Here is a 24,303-nt window from a genome sequence, read left to right on the forward strand (position 1 = left end):
TTGCAGCCAGAAAATAGCATGGACACACATACATGAAAGAGCATGGCTGTGACCTATAAAATTTTAATTTATGGACACTTACATTTGAATTTCACATAATTCTCAAACATCACGAAACATTACTCTTCTTTTGACGTTTTCTCAACCACTTAAAAACTTAAAAACCATTCTTCGTTCACAGGCTGTATTAAAAACAGGTAGCTGAGGGGCGCCTGGCAGGCTCTGCCTGTAGACCATGCAACTCTTGCAGGCTCTGGGGTTCTAAGTTTGAGCCCCACACTGGGTGTAGAGATTAAAATTAAAAATATTTAAAAACAACAGCAGCAGCAGCAGCAAACAGGCAGCTGACTGGATTGGACAACCGCTACCCTGGGTGACTGGTTCTCAGGCTTCAGTGTGCACAAGGATCATCAGGTGCCCAAGGTGGGACCTCCAACCACAACCCAGAGACGGTGGTTCAGGGAGGGGCCCAGGAAGCAGTTAAGTTTTGCTTGCACAAAAGCAGGAACTTAGAAAATGCTTCTCTGAATGAATGTTCCAAGTTGTTGGCCATCACACTTCAAGAACTACCTCTCCAGGCTGACTGACACATTATATATAGAGGGAGACCCGGTTTGTTTTAGGACCACTCACAGAAGTATCTTGGGAACCCACTGAATTTGCTTTTACCTATCTTCCTTGTGTATATAACCGTTTAATTCCACTCTGCGTCAAGAGGCATCTTCAGGACTTCATCTTTTCCTCCTGCAGGGCTTTCAAAAGCCCTCCGTACCGGAAGCCCTCCCCAGCAGCGCACTCTTCGGCCCCAAGTGGTGATGGGGACACCCCGACTCCACAGAGCCTCCACGGGCCACTCTCTCTGAGACACCAAAAGCACTTCTCCAACACGGAGGAGACGCCGGATTGCTGCTCTATCGCACTCCTCTCGCCCTGAGACCCAAGAGGGGTTCCATCAGGCCCGCCGGACGACCCGACGGCTGCTTCCTCCTTCAGGTCACACGCCCCCCTCCAAACACAGAATGCCCCCCACCCCCACCCCGGCCCTCAACCCCTGGGACCCAAGAGTCAGGGTCGGGGCCTCCCCGTGTGCCTACGAACCTCGCGGTCGTGCCCAAACTCCTTCAAGGCCTGGACCCGCCCCCCCAACCGAAGTGATCCACTCTTCCACTCCGCGGGGCCCCCGGAGGCCCAGCCCAGCGTCCCGCCGGGCCTGGGGTGGGGGGCGCTGAGGAGGGAACACCGCCCATCACGCCGGTCAGTGGGAGAGCGGCTCCAAGACGCCGGGGGCCGAGGGCCCGGGCCTGGCCTCCAGGGGCCACCGCGTCCCGGCCCAGGTGGGAAGGCCGGAGCCGGCGCAGCGCCCGCGCCCGGACAAACGGCCCCGCCGCCCCGCCCCGCAGCGCCCCGCAGCGCCGCGCCGCGCCGAGAGCCTGAGGCGGCGCCGCCGGGCCAGAGGGGGCGCTGTCGCTGCCGCTACCTTCGTTCTCCGCGCCGGGCTCGGCGAGCCAGGGGCCTGCGTGGAGGCCGGGAGGTGCCTGGCTGGCCCGGGGCGCCTCTGGGGAAGCGAGGCCCCAACCCCACGCTCTCCCTCCCCGGTCTCAAACGGCTCTGCGCTTCCCTCCTTTTGTCGCCGTCTCCGGACACCCAGCGTCCGCCCTCCAGGCCGTGCTACGGCGAGCGCCGAGGGCCAATTCTCGCGCCGCCGGCCCTCCGCCTCCCGAGCTCCCCAGCGCGGCCAAGCAGCAGGAGGCTACAGGGCGGCCGCCGACCCCGGCCGGCCGGGCTGGACACCGGCGGCGGCCAGGAGGGGAGGGCCGGGGGGACCGGGTGCACCGAGCCTATCTCTGTCGCTGCGCGGAGCCGCTGCGCCGCAGAGGCCTCCCCACGCCGCCCTCCCCCCCGCCCCGGCTCGGGCGGCCGCGCGCTCCTCCCGGGGTCGTTCCGCCGCCCTCCCGCGCTCGCCCGCGCCGGCCCGCGCTTACCCTGATCTCGACGGCCGGCCCCCTGCAGAACCAGCCCGCGACCCCCAGCAAAGCCGAAGCCCCCGCCGCCGCCGCCGCCGCCGCGGTGCAGTCCCGCCCCCGCTTAAAGCAGCCGCGCCCGCCGCGGGAGAAATAGGCCCGGGCGCACCGCCCCCAAGTGGGTGCGGCCTGGGCGGGCGGCGGGAGCAGGGAGGGGCACTGCACCCGGCTGGAGCCGCCCGGCCCTTTAAACCTCCGCCTGCGGGGGCGGGGCCGCCAGCAAGGTTGGAGGGGCCTGCAGGTGCCGGGAATCTTCCGGTGGGAGCCGGGCCTGGGCAGGATGTGAGGCAGCGCGGGGACGGCTGCGCGGCGGTGGGTACCCAAGCAGCTCCCTTAGCAGGCGGCAGTCGGGCCTAGGAAGAGTCCGTCACTGAACTGAGTGTGGCTGGCCGAGCGGGGTTTCCTCCCTCCTCCCTTCCTGGGGTGGTTAACAGGTTGAAAGGGGAAGAAGCAAGCAGGGGCCTTGGGAACGCTAAGGCTGGAAACAGACGAGACCCTGGAAGCAAAGGAAAGCCCTGGTGTTCTGCTCGGAGGTGGCCAGCCTGATCATTTGTTCTGCAGCCACATCACCCAGAGGCTGGACTGCAGAGGATCTCTTTCTGTAAGCTCCTACCTGGCAGGCAGATGTCTCAGGCCAGGACAGAGCAGTGATGAGGAGGGGGAGTGGGGCAGAACGCCCTGATGTCCAGGTGAGATGGCATGGGCTGGACCAAGAGGCCTTAGAAGGGAAAAATAGTGTTGGGCCTCCTCTATGACTCCATCAAGGAGAATGGTTGAATAGTGAGCATCTGGCTCCTGGTAATCCATGGCTACCATGTTAGATGGACAGAGGGTTAAAGGGATGACCTATCTCCACCACCTCCAAGACCTTGCTCCACCTCCTGCCCTTTCCTGACAATATCTTAACTCCTCACCCCCCATCATCACTAAGTTACCAAAGTCTTTGTGTTCCCTTCCCAGATAGATACATTTCACACCTCATAATAAATGCAGCTTGCAATACCTGCAAGATATTTTGGAAGAAAGGTGCCCTATTCAGAAGCATGCTCCTTGCATGTTTAAAAATGTTGCCACTCAAGAACAAACATCTGTTGAAGTGCTGGGATTTTATGTGGATGTCTTTTTTACTTATGTCTGAGCTGGGAGAAATAAAATGGGTCAGAACATCTTTTCCCCATGGAAAAAGATCTGGCAAGCAAAATCCTCTCTACTACTACCACCAACACCCCCAAGAGAAATAGGTCCAAAGTTGGGGAAGGTGGAATAATCTGAGGGCTAAAATCAGTGTGCAAACAGCTGTTCTTTACTAACCTTTGTTGGGAAGGGGGTGGAGAAAAAAGCAGGAGGTAGACAAATCCTTTGGTAAGTTTCAGATTAATTGCACAGGCTGAAGACCTATAGTTAAGCTTAGCTCTACTGTTGGCAAAATCCCAACACTTCCCTTGGCCTTACCTTCTCCTAGCAAAGAATCCAACATACTGTTATGATTTTTTTTAAATTTTTATTTATTTATGATAGTCACACAGAGAGAGAGAGAGAGAAGCAAGAGGAGATACACCAGGAGCCCGACGTGGGATTCGATCCCAGGTCTCCAGGATCGCGCCCTGGGCCCAAGGCAGGCACCAAACCGCTGCGCCATCCAGAGATCCCTGATTTTTACCTGTTTTCTTGTCTATCTCCTGAACTGGAGGTCAGAGACACTGTCAATTCCATCCCTATTGGGGAAATTATATCACACCCCTCCTCTGCTTAAAACCCGCCAGAGACTTTGCAGCTCATACTCATTCCCTGGCCTTATGTACCTCCCAACTTCATTCTTCATGTTCTAGCCATAGTGGCTTTGCTATGCCTCATGCCCACCTCAGACCTCTGAAATGTTTTCCTCAGAGGCACAAAGCTGGCTCCTTGTCGTCTTTGATGAGCTCAAATGTACCTCCTCAGAGACAACTTTCTTAAGGCCCAATGTAAAAAGACAACTGTTCCTCCCACTTCCCCTCCCCCAATTCACTAACTCATAATACTGTAATAATTTCGCCAGGGGAAATACTCAGAATACTGTATTTTTCCCCCAATAACCTCATAATCTGATCATCAGTTTCAGGGTGGCCTTTGCAGGTGGCTTCTGTAACATAGATAAGGCTATCTGCGACTACTGTAAAATTATTATTCAATCCAATCAAGTTACACATAAAAAAGCTAAATTTTGTTACTTCGTTTTCTGCATTTAGTAGGTTATTTTTATTTTTTAAAAGATTTTATTTAAAAAAAAAAGATTTTATTTATTTGAGAGAGAGCATGAACAGGAGGCACAGAGGGAGAAGCAGACGCCCCATTAAGCAGAGAACCCAACTTGGGGCTTGACTTCTGGACTCAGAAATCAAGACTTGAGCCCAAGGCAGACACTTAACTGACTGAGCCACCCAGGTGGCCCTAAAACTTTTTTTTTGAAGATTTTATTTCTAATTAATTTCTACACCTAACATGGGGATTCAATTTAACCCCAAGAATAAGTCACATGCTCCACCCACTGAGCCAGCCGGCTGCCCCTGCATTAAGTTTGTTTTAAAAGCCACCAAGGGGATCCCTGAGTGGTGCAGCCGGTTTGGCGCCTGCCTTTGGCCCAGGGCGCGATCCTGGAGACCCGGGATCGAATTCCATGTCGGGCTCCCGGTGCATGGAGCCTGCTTCTCCCTCTGCCTATGTCTCTGCCTCTCTCTCTTCTCTCTCTGTGACTATCATAAATAATAAAAAAATTAAAAAAAAATTTTAAAAAAAGCCACTAAGAACCAAACCTTTGAATAATGTTAAATATTTGAAACTCGGTTTATAACCTTAAACTACTATTACTACTATACTATTTTTTTCCAACCATAATTTTCTCAATTCCTGATGGACAAGCAAAACTCTCCCAGATCTGAAAGCAATTCTAATGATGACAGCCAGTACTGATAGAGTGCAATGTCTGAAGCACTGTTCTATGTATTAACTCATTTTATTCTTACTACGGGACAATTTCCATTTTAAAGAAAAGGAAAGTGAGGGACTCAGAGGAAAGTGACTTTCCCAAGGTCACATAACTCTCAGGGAGAATCCAAAGTCTCCTACTTTATAGGCCTGGTATTGTCCCCACGATGGTGATTGATGCTACTGAGCAGTGACCCCTGTCTAGCACTTTTAACTTTCCTGGGGGGGGGAGGGGGTCACTCAAATCTGTCTGGCCTCCATTAGCGTGAGATGGCAGTGTGGCCACTGGGCCTATCTTCAGTGGAGGCCACACCTGTCACAGAGACAGAGGCCATACCTGTAGGTGTCTTCACTCCCATGCTGTGATTCAAGTCGTGGTCCATCGGGCCCACCAGGCCAGAGGGGTCGTCCAATTCCCCTCCCTCTAGGTGGGATCCCTTGCCCAGGTACAGAGTTAAGCAAAGGCAGAGGTGGGACAAGGATCCAGGCTGCCAGCTTCCAGTCTTGAAGGCCAGACAGGAACAGCCACCTTCTAGGAAGAAAGACATGCTCCGCTTTATCGCGGCAGGCCAAGGAAGGGCCTGGCCACTCCTCATTGCGCCTGAGTCTCACAAGGCCCTCCGAGACAGCGACGGCACTGTGGGCCCAGCTGTGAGCATGAGCCGTTTCACAGCTGGCACAGAGAGGGTAAACTGAGGAATGACACGAGTCTCAGCGTATGTAGTGCATCCCAGGAGGGACAGGAGGCGTTTGCAGGCCCTCTGCCCCGGGGCCGGCAGGCGCACAGCTCCACGTGAATGAGGAGCCGCATCGCCGAATCGTGTGCGTCAAGAGGGGAAATGGCACCTGGAGAAGAATGCAAAGGGACCTGCGCGCGGCTGTGCAGCGGGGCGCGCGCCTCTGGGGACGCTGAGTCAGAGCCGGCGGGCGCGGACGCGGGGAGGCGGCGCAGGCGGGAGGAGCGCGGCTCCGGGGAGGGAAGGGGAGGATCGGGGGGGTCTTGGGGGGGTAAGAGGTGTACCGGCGGGAGAGAGGAGGGGAGGGGGCGCGGGAGGCGGCGCAACCTGCAGGAGCGCGGCTCTGGGGAGGGGAGGATCGGGGTGGGGGCGGGGGCGGGGGCAAGAGGTGTACCGGGGGAGAGGGGAGGGGAGGGGGTGCGAGAGGGGGCGCAGACAGGAGGAGCGCGGCTCCGGGGAGGGGAGGGGAGGGGAAGAGGTGTACCGGGGGAGAGGGGAAGGGAGGGGGTGCGAGAGGAGGCGCAGACGGGAAGAGCGCGGCTCCGGGGAGGGGAGGGGGGCTGGGGGGGAAGAGGGGTACGGGGGGAGAGGGGAGGGGAGGGGGCGCGGGAGGCGGCGCAGCCTGCAGGAGCGCGGACTCCGGAGGCGGGGGTTCTAGGGGAAAGGAGGGGTGCGGCGAGGGGAGCGGCGCGGAGGGCGGGACGCGGGGAGGGGGCGCGGCGCGGCTGACGTGGGCCGGGGTCGGCGGCGGCGGCGCGCAGCCACAGCGTCTCGAGGCGAGGACGAGCGAGCGCCGCGCCCGCACCTCCCCGCATTGCCCGCGCCGCGCGCCGGGAGGAGCGGCCGCCGCCGCCGCCGACTCAGCCGCGTCCCCTCGGCGCTCCCGCCGCTCCGGGCGCAGCCATGGCCCCGGCCCTCTGGCCGCGCCTCGGCCACGTCCTCTGGCTCGCCTGCCTCCTGCCCTTGGCCCCGGCTGGGGTGGCCGCAGGTAAGGCGCTGCGCCGGCCGCCCTCCCTCCTCGGGCGGTGTCCCGGGCTGTCCAGCCGTGCGCCCTGCTCTGTACTCCTCCCTCCTCCCGGGGCCTCTGCAGCGCGCGGCGGAGGGCACGGCGGCCAGCCGGCTCCTCGAAGCCCTCTCTTCTGTCCCTTCATCCTTCTCCCCACACGTCGGCCCGGCCCTCGAGGGGCCTCCTCGGCTCCTGCTGCCACCTGCAGATCGGCCCTGCCCTGGGAACCGCGCGCGGTGGCCGGTGCGCCCGTGCGGGTGGCTGGGGGGGGCGGGGAGGACGCTGCGGGGAGACCGGGAATGTGCGCGGTCGGTCCGCACGCCCAGCCCTCCCCTCCTCCCCTCCTCCCCTCCTCCCCTCCTCCCCTCCTCCCCTCCTCCCCTCCTCCCCTCCTCCCCTCCTCCCCTCCTCCCCTCCTCCCCTCCTCCCCTCCTCCCCTCCCCCGAGGGAGCACGGACAGGTTGTCCGCGGAGCAGCGTCTTTGCCTTGAAATGGCATCTTGTCTGGAGAGGTTCCCCCCTGCTTGTGTTGGCTTCGGGGAGGTGGCGATTTTAAAGCCCAAGAGGCCAGTCTGCCATTTCGTCTTTGGATTGGTTTCCAAAATGGACCCCGAGCTGACAGGTTCTGCTGGGTGCTCCCTCCGCCCCCTCCCCACCGGTCCGTGCCTCCAGGCCCCCTCCTTCCCCCCAGCTGGAAAGGCCAGCGCCAACCTTCCTGCCTCATTTTGGTAACAACAAAAGAACCCTGATTGGAGAGTTGTTGGGGGACAGGTGACAGCTCTGGGGATGAGCGTGTGTTTAATAGCCAACATTCTTCATTACGCCCCCCCCTCCCCCAAGAATGGTAGAGGGAGGAAGAGATCTAATGCAAAATTGTGAAAGAGAATCCAAAAGGTAAAATAAAAACCTGTATCTTACGGATGAATTAAGAGAACCTTGTGGGAATTATGCTTGGTCGGGATTACCTGCTTCCCTCCTATAAATTTCGTGTAGAGATGGGGGTCTCTTGTCCATTGGGTTTACATGTGTCTGGAAATGATCACCGTGGCCTAAACAAAACAAAACAAAAACAAAACGTTAATTCTTTGGAAGTCCTGTATGGTTCCCAGCCTGGCCTATTCATGATATGACCAAAATAAGCTGGTAATGAGGTTGGGGAGCATACCTTCTCCTTCACACATGTGAAAAAAGAGACTTGGACGCCCTTTCGGTCCTTCCTGGGGCCTGGGTCAGCCTGTATGGGATGCTTCCCACGCAAGAAGTGGAGATCCGAGTCCAGAGTCCAAGTACTGGACCATTCGTTAATTCCAGGTTATGCTGTTCAGAGGTAACTTAGGAAGCATTCGTGGCTATCCACATGTGCAGTGTGAAAGAGCCAATGCAGCCATTTTCTAGAATGTTCAGGGTCCCACATGCAGTGTTATCAGGGAAGACGTTCTCCAAAGTGGAAGCCCACAGGGCCTGTTAGTGAGTGAGTGTTACTTCTGTGGGTCAGGCTTCGTGGTAATTGCCACTTGGTGTTTTGCTTTGGCTCTTTCAGCTCTGGGTCACTCAGCGCACCTGTGGAGACCCCTAACCCCCTCCTTTAGCCGATCTGTACTCCAAGGCCATGTCACCTGGGGTCTGAAACCTAGAAAGATAGGTTTAGATTCGTAGGGCAACAGGACCTGGGCTTGGTTCCTTTAGCCATACGTGGCAAAGCCTTCACAGTCCATTTCAGTTTGGATGCCCTGGACACTTCTGAGAGCCCTGAGGAAGAGAGAAGCAGCATTACCCCGGGGGCTGTGAAACATCTGCTTAAAAAAAAAAAAAAGAAAAAAAAAAAAAAAAAAAGCTTGGGAAAAAGTGCCCACCGAGGATCCTTGTGTCTGGACAGGTGTGGGGGCTCCCAGGAGCTGGGTCAGTGTCTGCAGCAACATAGCTGTAGCCACAGCCCCCCCCCCCCACCTCCTCCCTCCTCCCAGCCAGTCCATTCCCCTGGCAACGGGTCTGCATCTGCGTAGCGCTGACATGCGCTTGTCTCCAGTCTCGCTGCAGATGCTGGATGGCCATTAGCATGCAGCCGAATGTCCCTGCCACCTGCCAGCCTCGCTCTGGCCCACACTCCTCGCCTGGGGGGTGGGCGGGAGCAAGAGGGAGAAGGGATGAGATGGCCTCTCTTTCAGTGAAGCCTGGCCAAATGCTTGCTGCCTCATAGCCAAAGGGAGGGAGAAGACAACTCAACCCGGAGGTGGGGGGTTGGGGGGGGAGTACAGATTTCCTTGGTGACTCCAGGTAGTTACATGGGGGACCTCAGAAGACTCATGTCCCTCAGTGTAAAATACACACTGTGTTTTCTTGAAGCAATTTCTGCCATAGTATCTAGAATTCTCTCTTTAGGATTAAGACACTGCAGGTCCATTTTTCAGTGCCAGTCCAAGTGACTTTACAATCCAAAATATGCCTCTAGAGAAGGGGATTCAGAACAGGAAATATGTGATGTGGACAGAGGGAACCTGGAGCAGGAGTCAAGAGTAGGCAGGGGACACTGCCACAAGGCTAATGGGATGCAGTTGAGGCACACACATGCTCCCGTCACAGATTTGCTGAGTCCGACAGATCTCTAGTGAGCTCCCTGAGGGCAAGAGGCATGTCCTGCACTTCTGGGTTCCCCCAGTGCTTGTAGAGTGGAGCACAAGGAAGGGGGTCAGTCAGTACCACCTAGGTAAATGGTCTCCTGGGGCAGTGCCACATGGGCTGGTCCCTCTCATCTCTCTTGGGCAGCAGCAGTGTTGAACCTTTGTGCCTAGCACTCTGTTGGGTGCATGGGGAGATGACAATGATCCCTGCCTTCAAGGAACTTGCAGGGAGACAAAGAAACCTTCATGTCAACTTGGGGTTGGGACCACTGTGTGCCCAGGTTGTTTGGAGAGCATTGAGGGGACGAGGGGTTCGGGGAAGGTTTCCTGGAAGAGATTATATCCATCGACGTGTGGGTGGAGAATGGCAGTAGAGACAGTATGTGCAAAGGTCCTGAGGTTAGGAAGGACAGAACATGTCACAGGAACTGCAAGAGTTAAAATGGCCAGCCCCAGCATAGATGTGCCAAGATGTGAATTCGGACTCTACATGGAGGCTGGCCCGTGAAAACATTAGCTGTAGAGGAAGCTCCTTGGTGGTAGGGGCAGGAGATGGATGGTGCTGAGAGAGAGGACTGGAGGCCGAAGGCCAGGGCCAAGGATGAAGCAGTGATCCAGATGGCTGAATGCTGGCTTTTAGCAATGCTAGTAGTGATGGAGAGGAAGCAAACGTACCCAGATGGGAGGAGTAGTGGCAAAGGACTAGGGACTTACACCTGGGACAGCTTCTCTCTACGGCCCCAACAGAATGCGATGGCTGAAAATGGTAGGTGTGGGGAGGGGAGAACCCTAGAGTGGCACCGTCCAGCAGAACATTGCGTGATGGAGGAAATATTCTGTATCTGCCCTGAAGAGGAGCTACTGACCACATCTGGCTGTGAAGCACTTGAAATGTGGCTAGCGCAATTGAGGCACTGACTTTTTAGTATTGGTTCAAATTCAATTTAAGTAATTAACTTTGATTAATTTAAACTTGGTGACGTGTGGTTAGCAGCTCCTCTTTTGCTCAGTGCAGATCTGGAGCCAGAAAGTAGGTCTATGTTACTTGGTTCCGCCAGCATTTAGGAGGCACTTGAAACCTGGGGAGCAGGTGCATGAGGCCAGGAAGGTGGATGGGAGTGGGGGAAATGAGCGGAGAGGTGCTTGCAGCCCCTTTGCCTGTCTTACCTCTTCTGCCTTACCTCTTCTGGTGAGGTGTCTGCTGGCTAGACACTCTCTAACCTGGAGCCTTTCAGAAATCTCATCTGAAGAGGAAATTTACAAATTATAACAAAATAGTCACCAAGACGTGCAGTAGTACTATTGACAAGAGTGAAGAGTTCTGGAAATGAAGATATATACCTGCTTGGGGCACCTGGCTAGCTAAGTCGGCAGAGCATGGGACTCAGTCTCAAGAACCTGAGCTCCATATTGGGGATAGAGTTTACTTGAAAAAAAATTAGGGTCACCCGCTGGCTCAGTCAGTGGAGGATGCAACTCTTGATCTCAGGGTTGTGAGTTCCAGCCCACGTTGTGTGTAGAGATTGCTTACAAACAAAATCTTTTAAAAAAGAAGAAAAAAAAGATCTACCTGCTTGAGGAATCATCAAACCAAGAGTGAAATTCACATTAGTGTGACCACAGATATGCCTTTGACATGTTGTCATGTGAAAATAAAATAATTTAAAATTGTGTGCAGAGTGTGATTATATCTCAATTAAAAACTACATGTGAAGAAGAGCTATGAGGACTGTAGTATGGTTGCAGATGTTTTCGGGAGATGGGATAATGGGATATTTCTAATATTCTTTATACATACATATTACTTTCATAATGGAAAGAAACCTTTTTTAAAAAATCTTACTTTGTTTATACACAAAATATTATGCACATGGTAGCAGTTGAAGAATAATGATTTAAGAAAATGCCCACATATGGAATTGAAAACAACAATTAGAATATAGAATTCCAAAGTGTGAGCACAATTTTTCTTTTAAATAGGAAATGCCCACACATGGTAATACCGGTTGTTACTGATTATTTGTATTTTTAAGACAAATTTTTAAGTTTTAACTTTCTATTTCCTCTATTTTCAGGTTATATTTAGTGTCACCTTCCATGCGGTAATCAGGAAGGGAGTGTTATTTAAAGGGCCTCTGACCTGGCCTCCATCCCAAACGCTCAAGGCCCTGTTCTCTGCTAGGATCTTCTAAGACTGATTCTCAGTTAACCTGTAAGAGCTACATGCCCCATATTTCAGTTCAAATTCCCTGAGGAGTCAACCAGCTGGAGGTATATAATTCCAGCCTTGGCCTCTGCGGGAATCCCAGAGGTCATTTAAGAACAGTGCAGTCTGGTGGGACCTTGATGATAATGAAGATATTCTGTATCTTTGCTGCTGAGCGCTTGCAATGCAGCTACATGGGACACCTGGGTGGCTTAGTTGAAGCCTCTGCCTTCAGCGCAGGTTATAATCCTGGGTTCTTGGGATCAAGCCCCACATTGGGCTCCCTGCTCTATAGGGAGCCTGCTTCCTCCTCTCCTGCCCCTCCTCCCTGCTCTCTCTCTCTCTCTCTCTCTCTCTCTCTCGCTCTCTCTCTCTCGCTCTCTTTCACACATAAATAAAATCATAAAAAAAAAAAAAAAGAAATGCAGCTACTGTGGCTAAGAAAGTGAGTTTTAAATTTTGTTTCATTGTAATTGAAACACACAGCCATGTGTGGCCAGTGGCTGCTGTGTTGGGCAGTGTAGATCTAGAACCTCCTCCGTTACAGATACAGAAGAGGGCTTGGCCTGAATCAGAGTGGACCTTTGTCCCAAGGCTTGTTCTATCACTGTCTATCACTTTAGGCCTCTAAAAGACCCCAGACTCAGCTTTGGGTTTCAGATCAGAATTTGTTTGCCATGTCAAGCCTAGTCTAAAAGAGTGGGTAATAGAGGGCATTTTTTGGCAGCAACCAAGCTGATCCCTCCTGTGACATATGTTGGGAGTCATTTGCATAGCTAAAAAATAAGTCTGGCCAGATCAGACTTGTGCTCTGGAAATGCTCTGCTTGGCTGGCATAAAAAATTCTCTGGAGTCTGTTTGACCTGAGTTTGAATTCCGCTTACAATGTTTCATTTTGTTGTTTTTTAAAAGGTTTTATTTATTCATGAGAGACACTGAGTGAGGTAGAGACCTAGGCAGAGAGAGAAGCAAACTCCCTGTCCTAAGGCAGACACTCAACCACCGAGACACCCAGGTACCTCGAATCCCAGCCTACAATGAACTAGCCATAGGAACCTTGGGCAAGTCATTTGAGCTTCCTGGGCCTCAGTTTCTCCACTTGTAAAATAGAATAATAGAATCCAGCCCAGGGACGCCTGAGTGGCTTAGCAGTTGAGCGTCTGCCTTCAGCTCAGGGCGTAATCCCAGGATCTGGGACCTAGTCTCACATTGGGCTCTTTGCAGGGAGCCTGTTTCTCCCTCTTCCTGTGTCTCTGCCTCCCTCTGTCCCTCAGGAATGAATAAATAAAATCTTAAAAAAAAAAAAAAAAAGAAGAAGCAGCAGCCAGCCCAGAGGGTGACAGTAAGTCCCTTGCCATGCCTCTCCTGAAATAGTTTGTCTCTGGGCTTCTAGGGCTGTATGAACTCCACCTCACCACCGATGGCCCTGCCACCACGGGGGCAGAGGTGACCATCACAGCCAGCCTAGTGGCCAACGACAACGGCAGCCTGGTCCTGCCCACCAACTCCCGCCTCTACCGCTTCCACTGGATCCATACCCCGCTGCTGCTCATGGGGAAGACTGATGAGCCTTTCAGCTCCGCTATCCGAGCTGTGGGGAACATGCCTGGGGACTTCCCCATCTCTGTCTGGGTCACCGCTGCCGACTGCTGGACGTGCCAGCCTGTGGCCAGGAGCCTCCTTGTCCTCCCTATCACAGGTAAGGACCCTTTCTGTTTGCTAATTTGCCTTCAGACTCTTGCTGCAGAGAAAAACATCCACCCTGGTTAGTAATCCTCTAAACACCAATTAGGCTCCTAGTCCCTTCTCTGTTATATGTTAATGAAGGATCAGAAAATGCTTAATACCCACTGCTGACAGCATTGTACTGGAAGGGACACAGAAAGTACATGTTGCTACTGGGGGTCTAAGTTAACATAACCCTATCGAGAGCAGCTGACCGATACGTATCAACGGTTATGCACTGTTTCAATCTCTTGTCTGTTCATTCTCTTCCCTCCAGCCTCCCACCCTACTACTTCTCTCTCCTTCCAGGAAGTCCCTGCTCTCTTATTTTTTTTTTTTAAGATTTTATTTATTTATTCATGAGAGACAGAGAGAGAGAGAGGCAGAGAGAGAAGCAGGCCCCATGCAGGGAGCCCGATGTGGGACTTGATCCTGGGACTCCAGGATCGCACCCTGAGCCCAAGGCAGACTCTCAACCGCTGAGCCACCCAGGCGTCCCTCCCTGCTCTCTTAGAGTTTACAATATGTTAAAGAATTTGTCTTCAGGAAGTAAATTTCCATTTGGGTAATGTTTTATGTACAAATATGTTCACTGCAGTGATGTTTATAGCAACAGAAGAAAATAGGAGATAAGCTAAGTACGCAATCATAAAGGGACTGGTTAAGTATATGGGTGTAATTTGTATAACGAATAACAATTACCTTTACAAAGTTTGTAATGTCCTGGGGGAATACTCATGCTTAGAAAATTTTAAAGACCGGGCAGCCTGGGTGGCTCAGCAGTTTAGTGCCGCCTTCAGCCTGGGGCATGATCCTGGAGACCCAGGATGGAGTCCCACATCAGGCTCCCTGCGTGGAGCCTGCTTCTCCCTCTGCCTGTGTCTCTGCCTCTCTCTCTCTCTCTCTCTCTCTCTGTGTTTCTCATGAATAAATAAAATCTTTAAAAAAAAAAAAGAAAAATTTAAAAACCAAAACACAAACTTCAGTAACCAATCTACTCAACTGTATTTAATTTATGTATGTGTATGTGGTGTCCATATCTGTTAAACACACACAAATGCTTTGCAATTCTCCAAAACATCAACAATAGTTAATGTTTGACTGACAGGAGGTTTCTTTTCTTTTCATCCTACTTTTCAGCAGTTTCCAAATGAGTTTTATTGAGCACACCTTACATTCTGCTTTTGGGGTGAAAAAAATCAACTCCTAATTTTTTTTTTTTTTTTTTTTTTAGAGATGCAGACACAGAACAGTGGTCCTTACCCAGCCTAGCACATTGGGTGTAAAGTTGTGATCGGTAGAACTGCTAATTTTTCTAGATTCATCTAATAATTTGAAATCTCTCCTGATAATTTCTTTCAAAGCCTGTGCATTTCCTCCTGGTCCTGGGCATCTTCTGTGCTAGAAAGTTTGGGATCCTGGTAAAAGCGGTGCAGGAGCAAGGCTATACATGTGATGTGTGTGCTCACATGTGTGCTGTGAGTCTTCACCAGTGTTCCATGCAGGAGGGGCAATGATGTATGTGTTTAGTGACCTGCTGGGTCCCCTCCTGCTGCCACTCACTCTGCTAGAAGGTTAGTGTGGGGAGAGGCTGTCCTGCCAGCCAGCATGTGAGGTCACTCCCTGGCCTTACCTTCCCACCCTCTCACCAAGACTCACTCACCTTGGTCTCTTTCCCAGAGCTCCTCGTGGGGAACCTTGTTGTCACCCAGAACACCTCCCTGCCCTGGCCCAGTTCTTACCTCACCAAGACTGTCCTTAAAGTTTCCTTCCTCCTCCATGACCCAAGCAACTTCTTCAAGACTGCCTCATTTCTCTACAACTGGGACTTCGGAGATGGGTATGTCCTTCCCCGCTGATGCCTCAGAGCTTTGGCCTGTGGTTGGTGGCCTCACTGTCCCATGCACAGTTGCTCTGTACTTTCTTACCTTCACCTGCTCACTCTCTCTGCCTCTAGACATTCCTTCAACACCTACTCTGTGTCAAGCTTGGGGTACGTGGGGACCAGTAGTGAGCCAGTCACAGGACCTGCCTTTGAGGTGCCTACAACCTAGTACAGGAGGTCATTGGTGCCCCAACATCCCTCTAAGACAGGTCAAAATAGGACATTTTTTCCATTTGATTCTAGAAAGACCTACCTGGCTAATATATCAGCATATGCGATTATACTCATGTCATAGAATTCAGGTGTTCTGGCTTCATTTCTCCTGACTTCCCTTCTCCAAACAAGCCAGGCTGGAGGAGGCAGGTCAGGAAATGGGGGACAGGCACTGAGTCCAGGCAGCCCACAGATGTCCCAAGCTCCCATGAGGGTGGTGCTCTGTGAAGACCCCTCATTTCCATTTGGGTCAAGTCCCTGGCTGATGGTCCTTCCTACTCTATCCCATATTTTTCCACCTTTCATTCATTGGCATTCCTTAAGACATTTCTCAGGCAGAGAAACAGAGACCAGTTTTCCAAGTTCATCAAAGGCTTAGTGTACCACTCCTCAGCCCCATGGAACTTACAGACTCAGCATGCTTTCTTATGTACAGTAACCATTTAGAATAACAAAGTGGGGATTCCTCCTAATTACAACAAAAATAGTACATAAAATAAACCTAAGAGCACACTTACCTGACAATGGGCAAGATCTTGTGTGAAGAAAACTAGAGCTACTAAGAGATATCAAAGATTTGAGTAGACGGGTAATATACGCCATGTCCAGGATTGTGAATCTTAAGATTGTAAAGATGTCTACTTCTCTCCAGTTATTTTTTAAGCTTGATACAAGTCCAATAAATGTTCCATAAAGTATAATTTTGGGGATGTGACAAAGATTCTACAGTTCATTTAAATTTGGTGTTTAAGTATGCATATACATACACATATATACATGAATGCATATATACATGTATAAAAATGTATGTCATTATAAATATATATGTAGTTTATAACATAAGGAACATCTGGAAAATCTGTCTCAAACCAGGGGACAGGCTCTATACTAGTTAGGGGCATTTCTTTTCACATTAAATACTTTATTTACTATTTTTGCTATAATGGAACATTTTTGACTAGACAATGAAATAAAACAAGAAAAAGAAATATAAATTCTATAAAGGAGAAACAAAAATCATCACACACAGATGACCTGGAAAACGCAAAAGCCTCAAATGAAAAATCTTAAAACTAAAAAGAGATTTTACTGATATGGCTGGTTACAAAACAAAGATTCATAGCCTTTCCATATATAATTGCAATAGAAAAAAATCTTTTATAATAGTTGTAAAACATTAAATCTGGAAGAGCATAAACGTAGCTTAAAGTGGTAGGATTTATGTGAATAAAGCTGCAGATTGTACCTAGAACCTTAAAAAGACTTAAAAAATGAAGAGAGAATTTCTCAATATTGCCGGAAGGAAAAATAATCAGAAAAGTAGAATGGTGATGAGTGGAGATGGGGAGAAAGATAGAAATGGATACATAAATGTATTATGAAAACTGCAAATAGGGGTGTCTGGCTGTCTCAGTCAGTAGAGTATGCAGCTCTTGATCTCAGGGTTATGAATTCGACCCCCATGTTGGGTGTAGAGAATACTTAAAAGTAAAATCTTTTTAAAAAAATGCCACAAATAATTTGCAGCTACAAAAGGCTACTCCTCAGAACAGAACAGAAAAGGCAGACACAAACCTAAGTCTATGTACACATCTAGTATATGTTAACAGCGGTATTTCTAGCCAGTGAGTAAAGATAGATTATTTAATAAATGGCACTAGGGCAGTTGGTTAACTAGAAGAAAAACAATCTGATCCTTAAAAGCAATTCCAGAGAGATTGAAAAAAACACAGTGAAACAGGACTACATTGAAATATTGATGGTCCTCTGCAATTGGATAATTTGGCAGTGGGGAAAGCATTTCTAAGAATAGAGAAACAGAGGCAGAAACTATAAAGGAAAAAAATGCTAGATTTGGCTCACTAGGTTTAAAATCTGAGTATGAAAGAAGTAAAGCAAACCAAAAGACAAAAGCTAAACTGGGTTTAGAAAATATTTGGAAGATATTTAATAGATAAAGGTTTGTTAAACTTCATATGTAAAGAGCATTGAGAAATCAACAAATATTTTCTTTATTTTATTAGATTTCCTTTTGAAGTAATTCAGGTAATTGCAGGAAAAAGCATAATATTTTATATGTCATATCATAAACTGTGATGGAGATACGATTCTGTTTTACAGATGAGAAAAATAAGACTTAAGAGTTATATAGATAGGAAATCTAGAAAAGTCAAGAAGGTCTTAATTCCAAAGTTTGTACTTTTTCCCTCCCAGGATTGTCCTTGTCTCTAATGCAGGGCCCTTGTAGATTCCTGGTGGAAGGGGGAAGAGCATTTCCTGGCAGGTGATAGGCGCTTGTTGCTGGAAGTTCTCCCAGCTGTCATTTATAAGCACAAAGATGACCAGCAGCCAGATGACCACACAAGCATGGCTGACCTTGCATCCTGGCTGGCTCTGGGGGCTGCTGTTGTGAGGATGCCCAGTTTGCTCACAAAGCATTGGTAGCCGAGCTTGTCATTCTGTGGACACCTCCGACTCTAAGAGGTCATGTGAGTCCCTTCTTGTCACCTTACAGCACCCAGATGGTGACTGAAGATGCTATGGTCTATTACAACTATTCCATCATTGGAACTTTCACTGTGAAGCTCAAGGTGGTGGCAGAGTGGGAACAGGCAACGCAGAATGCTGGGAAGGGCATTGTGCAGAAGACAGGCGACTTCTCTGCCTCACTGAAGCTGCAGGGTGCGTCTCTGGGGGTTGGTACTGGTTGAGCATTTGGCCACCTTGAGGAGCCCTGGGCAGCACTCTTTCCAGGGTTGGATCCCATGAAGATCAGAGTGGCTCCAGCTGGGCATGGGACTGAGCTTGGGTGCACATCCTCTCTTCACGTTCCCCTGGGGCAGCCCTCTGAGCAGCTGGTCATTATCCCCCCTCTAAGAGGTCACTGAAGGCCCAATGGAAGTCACATGGCCACCAAGAGGTGGAGTTGGATTTGAACCCAGGCCTCCTAGCTCCCAGAGCCTGAGCCTGTGGCCAGACACTGTGCTGTGAGTTGGCGGTCCACATTGCTCTTTGGTCTCGGGCCACACTGGCTGGGGCTGGGCGGCCTCAGGCTTCTGCAGAGGGGAAACACCCAAACCTGCCTCTCCCAGACTTTGGCTTATTCGGAGCCCATCTTTAGTCCTGGTTACCAGAGACACCCCCCCTCCGCCCCTACCAGCATCCTCACTCTGAGTGGGCTCCAGCACCTGCTGCTGTCAGGGACCCAGGCATGCCCTGGGCAGATCTGCAACTCGCCCCTGGGAGAGAGCCTGGAAGAGGACAGTGTGGTGGTCACACAACCCTGAGCCCTGAGAACTTTGAGACAGTTGTCCTCAGTCATCAGGTCTAACGGGCCCTCTCTGCCTTCCAGAAACCCTACGAGGCATCCAGGTCTTGGGGCCCACCCTAATTCAGACCTTCCAAAAGCTGACAGTGACCTTGAACTTCCTGGGGAGGTGAGTGAACCCCGATCGGACAGTGGGTGATTTGTTGCCCTGCCCACACTTTCCCATGGATGATCCTGAGCCTGCTCCATCCCCTGAGGGGCCCCAAGTTTGGGGGCTGGTGGAAGCTGGTGCCTACCTTGCCCTGCAGCCATGGGAGAGTTGTGGGCGTAGCTCCATTACCGTGGTCCAGCGGGGAAAGCATGGGCCCCTTGGAGCTGTCTGCAGTGTAGGCATTGAGGCAAAGGCAGGGGAGGAACCAGTCGTGTGAAAAGCCCTCAGCATGTGGCTTGGGCCTGCCTCCAGCCCTGAGAAAGCAAACTGGTCTGGTTCTTGGCAAGAGTGTTAGGCTGAGTGTGTAGTAAGCTACTGGGAAGCAGGGCATGTTCTCTGCACAAGGGTGGACGGAGCTGCAGAGGTTGGCAGTCAGGGCTCAGCCCTCCAAGGTCTGTTGTGGGGAGGACCAGTCCCACCCTTCAACACAGGGACAGGACGCGGAAGCAGGGCTAGATGGGGACGCAGCAAAGCGGCCAGGAAAAGAGGAGGATGAGCCATGGGGCTGGAAGAAGCTTCTAAAGCTTTCTGGGAGCTTTGGGGGCAGGCGCTGAATACTTGAAAAGTGGGGTGGGAAGCTACTCAGGCTGCAGACCTGATGGTGAGGTGGCAGGAGGGTGTGTTTTACTCAGGCCTGGGGTTGCCTGCTCAGCATTCTTTGTAAGCTGTTTCCCAGCCTCTGAGCCCGTGCTGTGGCAGGTGGATAACCCCGACTGCCCTCACCCCTCCCAACCTGTCAAAAATCTGCTTATCCTTTAAGATCCTATTCAAATGGTGCCTCCTCCAGAAAGGCCTCCCTGACTTGCTCATTAAGAATGTGCTCACCTGTCCCCTTTGCTTCCACGGCACACTCCGTGTGTCACTGGAGCGCTCATTCTGCCCCATCCAGCAGCCCGTGCCTGTCCCTGTTTGCCTCACTAGCCTGGCATCTTCTGTGGTGGGTGGGGGGGTATCTCTTATTTATCATCGTGTTCCCCGGTCCGGGAGGTGTGAAGCAGAGGCCAGGACAGCTAGGTGTTCTGTGCTGGAAAGAACACTAAAGTTCACGGCTGTCCGGCCTTTCTCAGACTTGGTCTGTGCCCACACCCCTCGCTGAGCCATTTCTGAAAACCCACTCCCATTTCCCCACAGCCCCCCTCTGACTGTGTGCTGGCGGCTCAAGCCCGAGTGCCTCCCGCTGGAGGAAGGGGAATGCCACCCGGTGTCCGTGACCACCACAGCCTACAACCTGACCCATACCTTCAGGGATCCGGGGGACTACTGCTTCAGCATCCGGGCTGAGAATGTCATCAGTAAGACGCATCAGTACCACAGGATCCAGGTGTGGCCCTCCAGTAAGTGACATCTTGCCTTCTGCTCCAGTGCCACACAGGCAGCAAAAAAAAACAGTCAACCCTGGCGCCATCACCTGCAGCCAACCCACCACTGAGGGAATCATCACTAAACCTACTGGCCCAACCAACGTTGTTGACTAAGTGCCCATTAGCTCCCCCAGATGACCAGTGCCATCACCAGGCAGCCCTAGGACCCCTCGTTTCTGCCAACACCACCCTTGACACCAACACCACCCGCAATACCAGTGGCCAACCTGACCAACCGGCTCTGCCACCATTACCTGCACACAGTGCTGGAAGGACCATCCAGAGCCAGCAGACAGCTGTCAGTACCACTGCCCACACCACCGTCAGCACCCCTCCCACCGGCCCCAACACCCACTGAATGGACCAGGGCCATCGATCCCATGGTGCTCAGCATCAAGACAGCTCAACTCTTACTTGCTGCCACCATCATTGTCCCCGGTTTCCTTCCCACATATTACCAATGCTACACTGTCCCCGTCGTGAGCACTCCTCCTCTAAATAAGACGTCACGATCACAGTACTCCCTTCTCCGCCATCACCCAGATCTCGGCGCTGTTGTGGCCACTAAACTAGCCCCCAGGGAGTGGGAGCTGCTCAGAAAGTGTGAAGTGAGGGTCCTATTATCTGCCACTTCCTTTGGAATGCCAAGTCACAGTCAGCCCCAGCTACTGGCTTACAGTCAGAGGATTAGGTGATGATAGTGTGAAATTCTACCCTTCTTTTCCAGGGAGTACTCTTGTGACCCCAGAAAAGCACTACCTTACATAGAGGAGAAAGTGGGATACCAGAACCCTGAGGGGTGGCCTCTCAGGTGTCCAGCCAGGACCCAGCTTTTAGGGTACACAGAGAAACCTTGCCAGCTGCTCTTGGCCCCAGGGTCAGACCTGAGAGGACACCAGATGCTGCTGCTGTCCCTTCCCATGTCCCCAGTCTCTGTCTGAGCCACTGGGCAGATGCCGTGCTCCACTCTAGGCCCTGGCTGGCCTTGAGGGCATCACTGAGGGCCTGGGGCCATGCCTCCCTCAGCCCCTCCTGAGCCCTGGATGCCCAGGATCCCCCTGAATCCTACAGAGGGGACAGCATTCCAGATATTTCCATGTTGCCTTTCCCTGGAAAGCAGAGCCTCCTGGCATATTGCAACGTCTACACCCGGGGCAGAGTTGGGGAAGTGTGAGGGGGACCCACAGTGCAGATCACCTGCCATGCATCTGGCACACTCCCACCCCTTACCTCGTGGCATCCCTGAAGCAGCCTCGTGGGGCAGCATTAGCATCAGGGAGCTTGCTCAGCCAGGGTTCGAACCCAGGGCCTCCTAACTGCAGACCCTAGGTCCCCCCTGCTCCATCACACAGCCTCCTGGCAGCAGGGGCAGGCCGTGAGCCTAGAGCTGGTGGAGGGCAGGCAGCTACAATAGGTCACAGGGTCGCAGGGTATCCTTACAACATGTTTCCCCATCTCCAATGCAAGTCACCCAAGAGAGTAAGGAGGCAGCTATGATTTCTTTGATGGCCTGGACTCAGAAGCCATCACTTCTATCCTGTGCTATTTGTTAGGGCAAGTCATTAAGTCCAGCCCACACTCGGGGTGCACCTCTTGTCAAGTAATGTGGACAGTTCTTAAAACGCTAACACACCCAACTTGGTTTATGTAGAATCCGGGATTCACCCATTGGGCTTGCCTAGTTGGGATGCGTGTATGTAAGGAAAAAACAGCTCTTGTGGGGTTGACTGTTCTGTTCCCCACTGCAGTCAGAAAGCAAGCCTTCACCACCAGTTGTCCAGCCCTATGACTTTACCCTGTCTCTTCCCCAGGCATCCAGCCGGCTGTCTTTGCTTTTCCGTGTGCCACGCTTATCACCATGATGCTTGCCTTCATCATGTACATGACCCTACGGAATGCCGCTCATCAGAAGGACATGGTAGAGGTGGGTGCTCAGGAGTGTGGAGGCTGGACCACCGGGCCCTGACTGAAAGAGAGGCGCCTAGCGGGCGTCTGGATGTCAGAGCAGGGTCCTAGGGCTGGGGGTGGTGTACCCAAGACACATTCATAGGTGGGCCAAATTGAGTTGACTTCTTTCCATCTGACTCGTGGCTGTGCTCACCCCTTGCCTTGCAGTCGTGCCCTTGAGCTGGAAAGGGGGAGGGCGACCCAAAGAGGGAGGACCAGAGAGCAGTGCATAGCGAAACACTGTGTGCCTGTGCCACCAGGTAGCTGAGCTCGTAAGGCCACCTAAAGGGGGTCTGGCAGGCGGGTGATTGACCCATGGGGTTTTGTTCACCATAGGTGGCTGATTTTGACTTTTCCCCCATGTCTGACAAGAACCCGGAGCCGCCTGCTGGGGTCCGGTGCTGCTGCCAGATGTGCTGCGGGCCCTTCTTGCTGGAGACTCCATCTGAGTACCTGGAGGTTGTCCGGGAGAACCACGGGCTGCTGCCACCCCTCTACAAATCCGTCAAAACTTACACTGTGTGAGCACCCCCCAGTCCCATGTTAGCGTTAACTGACCACGAACTGGGCACTTCAGACAGGGTGGTGCATGCCACCAAGCAGGAGGGGTACACATGGGTGGGGCTGTCCACCCTGCTGGCCACACATCTGTACTTCCAGCTGCCGCCACCACCCCCCCTTCAGCCCTACATCCCTGCCATCCATCCATCTGTACAGTTCAGCCTCTGCCGTAAGACCTCCTCCATCAGCCCTACTCCACCCCTTGCCTTTGAAGAACCCTAAGCAGGAACCTGACACTCAACGGGGTGCCTCCTCTCTCCCAGGTGTGCCTGGCTGCCCCTCACGCATCCTTCCCACATGGGCACCTCTGCCATCCATCTAGGGTCCAAGCTTCCCTCCACAGCGTGGCCCTGCCAAGGTCAGAGAACTGGGAGGAAGGTTACCAATGGTGAAGGCTACATCACAAAAGCTCAAACATACAGAGACAAGCATATGCATACACACACAGAGATGCACACATACGTGTCACACAGGTGTCTCAGATGATGTCTTCTGTATCAGTTATGTTGGTTGCTGTGTCCTGAATTAGAACAAAAATGACACCAGACTTTCTCCACTTGGCCTCTGCAGCTCCTGGGCCTGACCCTTCCCTTTGAGTGCTGTCCATGTGGCTCCTAGGGCCTGTTCTAAACAACACACTGTTTCCTGCCTGCTTGTGGGGGGTGGGGGTGGGGCGGTTTGGGGTGGACAGGGCTGATGCTTCATGAGCACAGAGTGCTTTATAAATAGCATCTGCTTTTACTGAGACTATGTTCACTTCCATTGAGGAAAAGGCCTCGCAGCAAAGGAGGAGCAAGCCAGTGGGGACTTGGGTTCACTGTGGGGTTTGGTGTTCTTGCCCCCAGGGGTGACCTTGAGAAGGAGGAGGCAGGACTGGAGGGAGCCTGCTGGGGCGGGGGGGAGAGCTTGCACAGAGGGCAGGTACAGGTGCAGAGAGAGACCACAGTGAGGCCCCCCATAGCCCCGCAGGAGTGCAGGGAGCAACTGGGGCCAGTTTGGGGGGGAGGGGGCAGGGCTATGGGGGCGTGAAGCTCTGTTGCCGTAATCTTCGCTCTCAGACTTTGTGCAGACAACAGCATTCTCGCTGTCATGCAGCTCATTCTCATGAAATAACTGCCATTGTTGCTGAATAAAGCTTGTGTGCTCTCAACATAGCCAAGCAGATGCCAGGGGCAGGAGTCTCTTTCTTGTGCGTGGTGGGGGTGAGGGGTTGGGCCTTGGAGTAGCAGGGCATCGCCAATGTGTTCTCTGGCAAGTGTGGATGGAGCTGCTGTCTGGGGCACCAGGTTCCAGGTGCAGTCTCCACTCAGGCTGCATCACAGACCAGACTTGGGAGGAGGAGGGTGTCTGGGACATGGGTACAGGTGTCCTTCAGATGACTCCAAAGTGCAGCCAAGTCTGCGGCTCCAGGCAGATGCTAGATCAGAGCTGGAAGAAAGGCCACGCTCAGGGAACTTGGGAATGCAGATCCTGGGATCCCACCCACACTTGAGTCCATACCTGCTACGGGGGCAGCCACCTGTGTCCCCACAGGAGTCCTGGTGCCATCAAGTGTGAGCACCTCCAGTCTCAGCAGGGCTC

General features: G+C 52.3%; 2 protein-coding genes across 5 annotated transcripts in view; one reads left to right on the forward strand and one right to left on the reverse strand.

The window, feature by feature from the left end:
• The window catches only part of TRRAP (transformation/transcription domain associated protein), a 115,261-nt gene extending 113,650 nt beyond the window's left edge, over positions 1–1,611 (reverse strand). Inside the window, exons 1-2 of the mRNA XM_038539452.1 lie at positions 1,478–1,611; positions 670–930 (exon numbers count right to left, since the gene is read on the reverse strand). The gene's annotated coding sequence lies outside the window, so the exon portion shown is untranslated. The remainder of the gene's footprint in view (positions 1–669; positions 931–1,477) is intronic.
• Positions 861–23,887, forward strand: TMEM130 (transmembrane protein 130). 4 transcript variants are annotated; one of them, XM_038539451.1, is made up of 8 exons: positions 861–993; positions 12,945–13,250; positions 14,957–15,116; positions 17,890–18,056; positions 18,727–18,811; positions 19,985–20,187; positions 22,026–22,138; positions 22,498–23,887. In XM_038539451.1, the coding sequence occupies exons 2-8, from the start codon at positions 13,103–13,105 to the stop codon at positions 22,684–22,686; spliced, it is 1,065 nt and encodes a 354-aa protein (XP_038395379.1). In that variant the 5' UTR covers positions 861–993; positions 12,945–13,102; the 3' UTR covers positions 22,687–23,887. The 4 variants fall into 4 exon arrangements, with proteins under 4 accessions (XP_038395379.1, XP_038395378.1, XP_038395376.1 ...); XM_038539450.1 differs by lacking the exon at positions 861–993 and adding an exon at positions 2,198–2,333; XM_038539448.1 differs by lacking the exon at positions 861–993 and adding an exon at positions 6,562–6,710.
• The last annotated feature ends 416 nt before the right edge of the window (positions 23,888–24,303 follow it).

Source organism: Canis lupus, chromosome 6 (genome assembly GCF_011100685.1).
Source record: "Canis lupus familiaris isolate Mischka breed German Shepherd chromosome 6, alternate assembly UU_Cfam_GSD_1.0, whole genome shotgun sequence".
NCBI classification, from domain to species: Eukaryota; Metazoa; Chordata; class Mammalia; order Carnivora; family Canidae; genus Canis; species Canis lupus.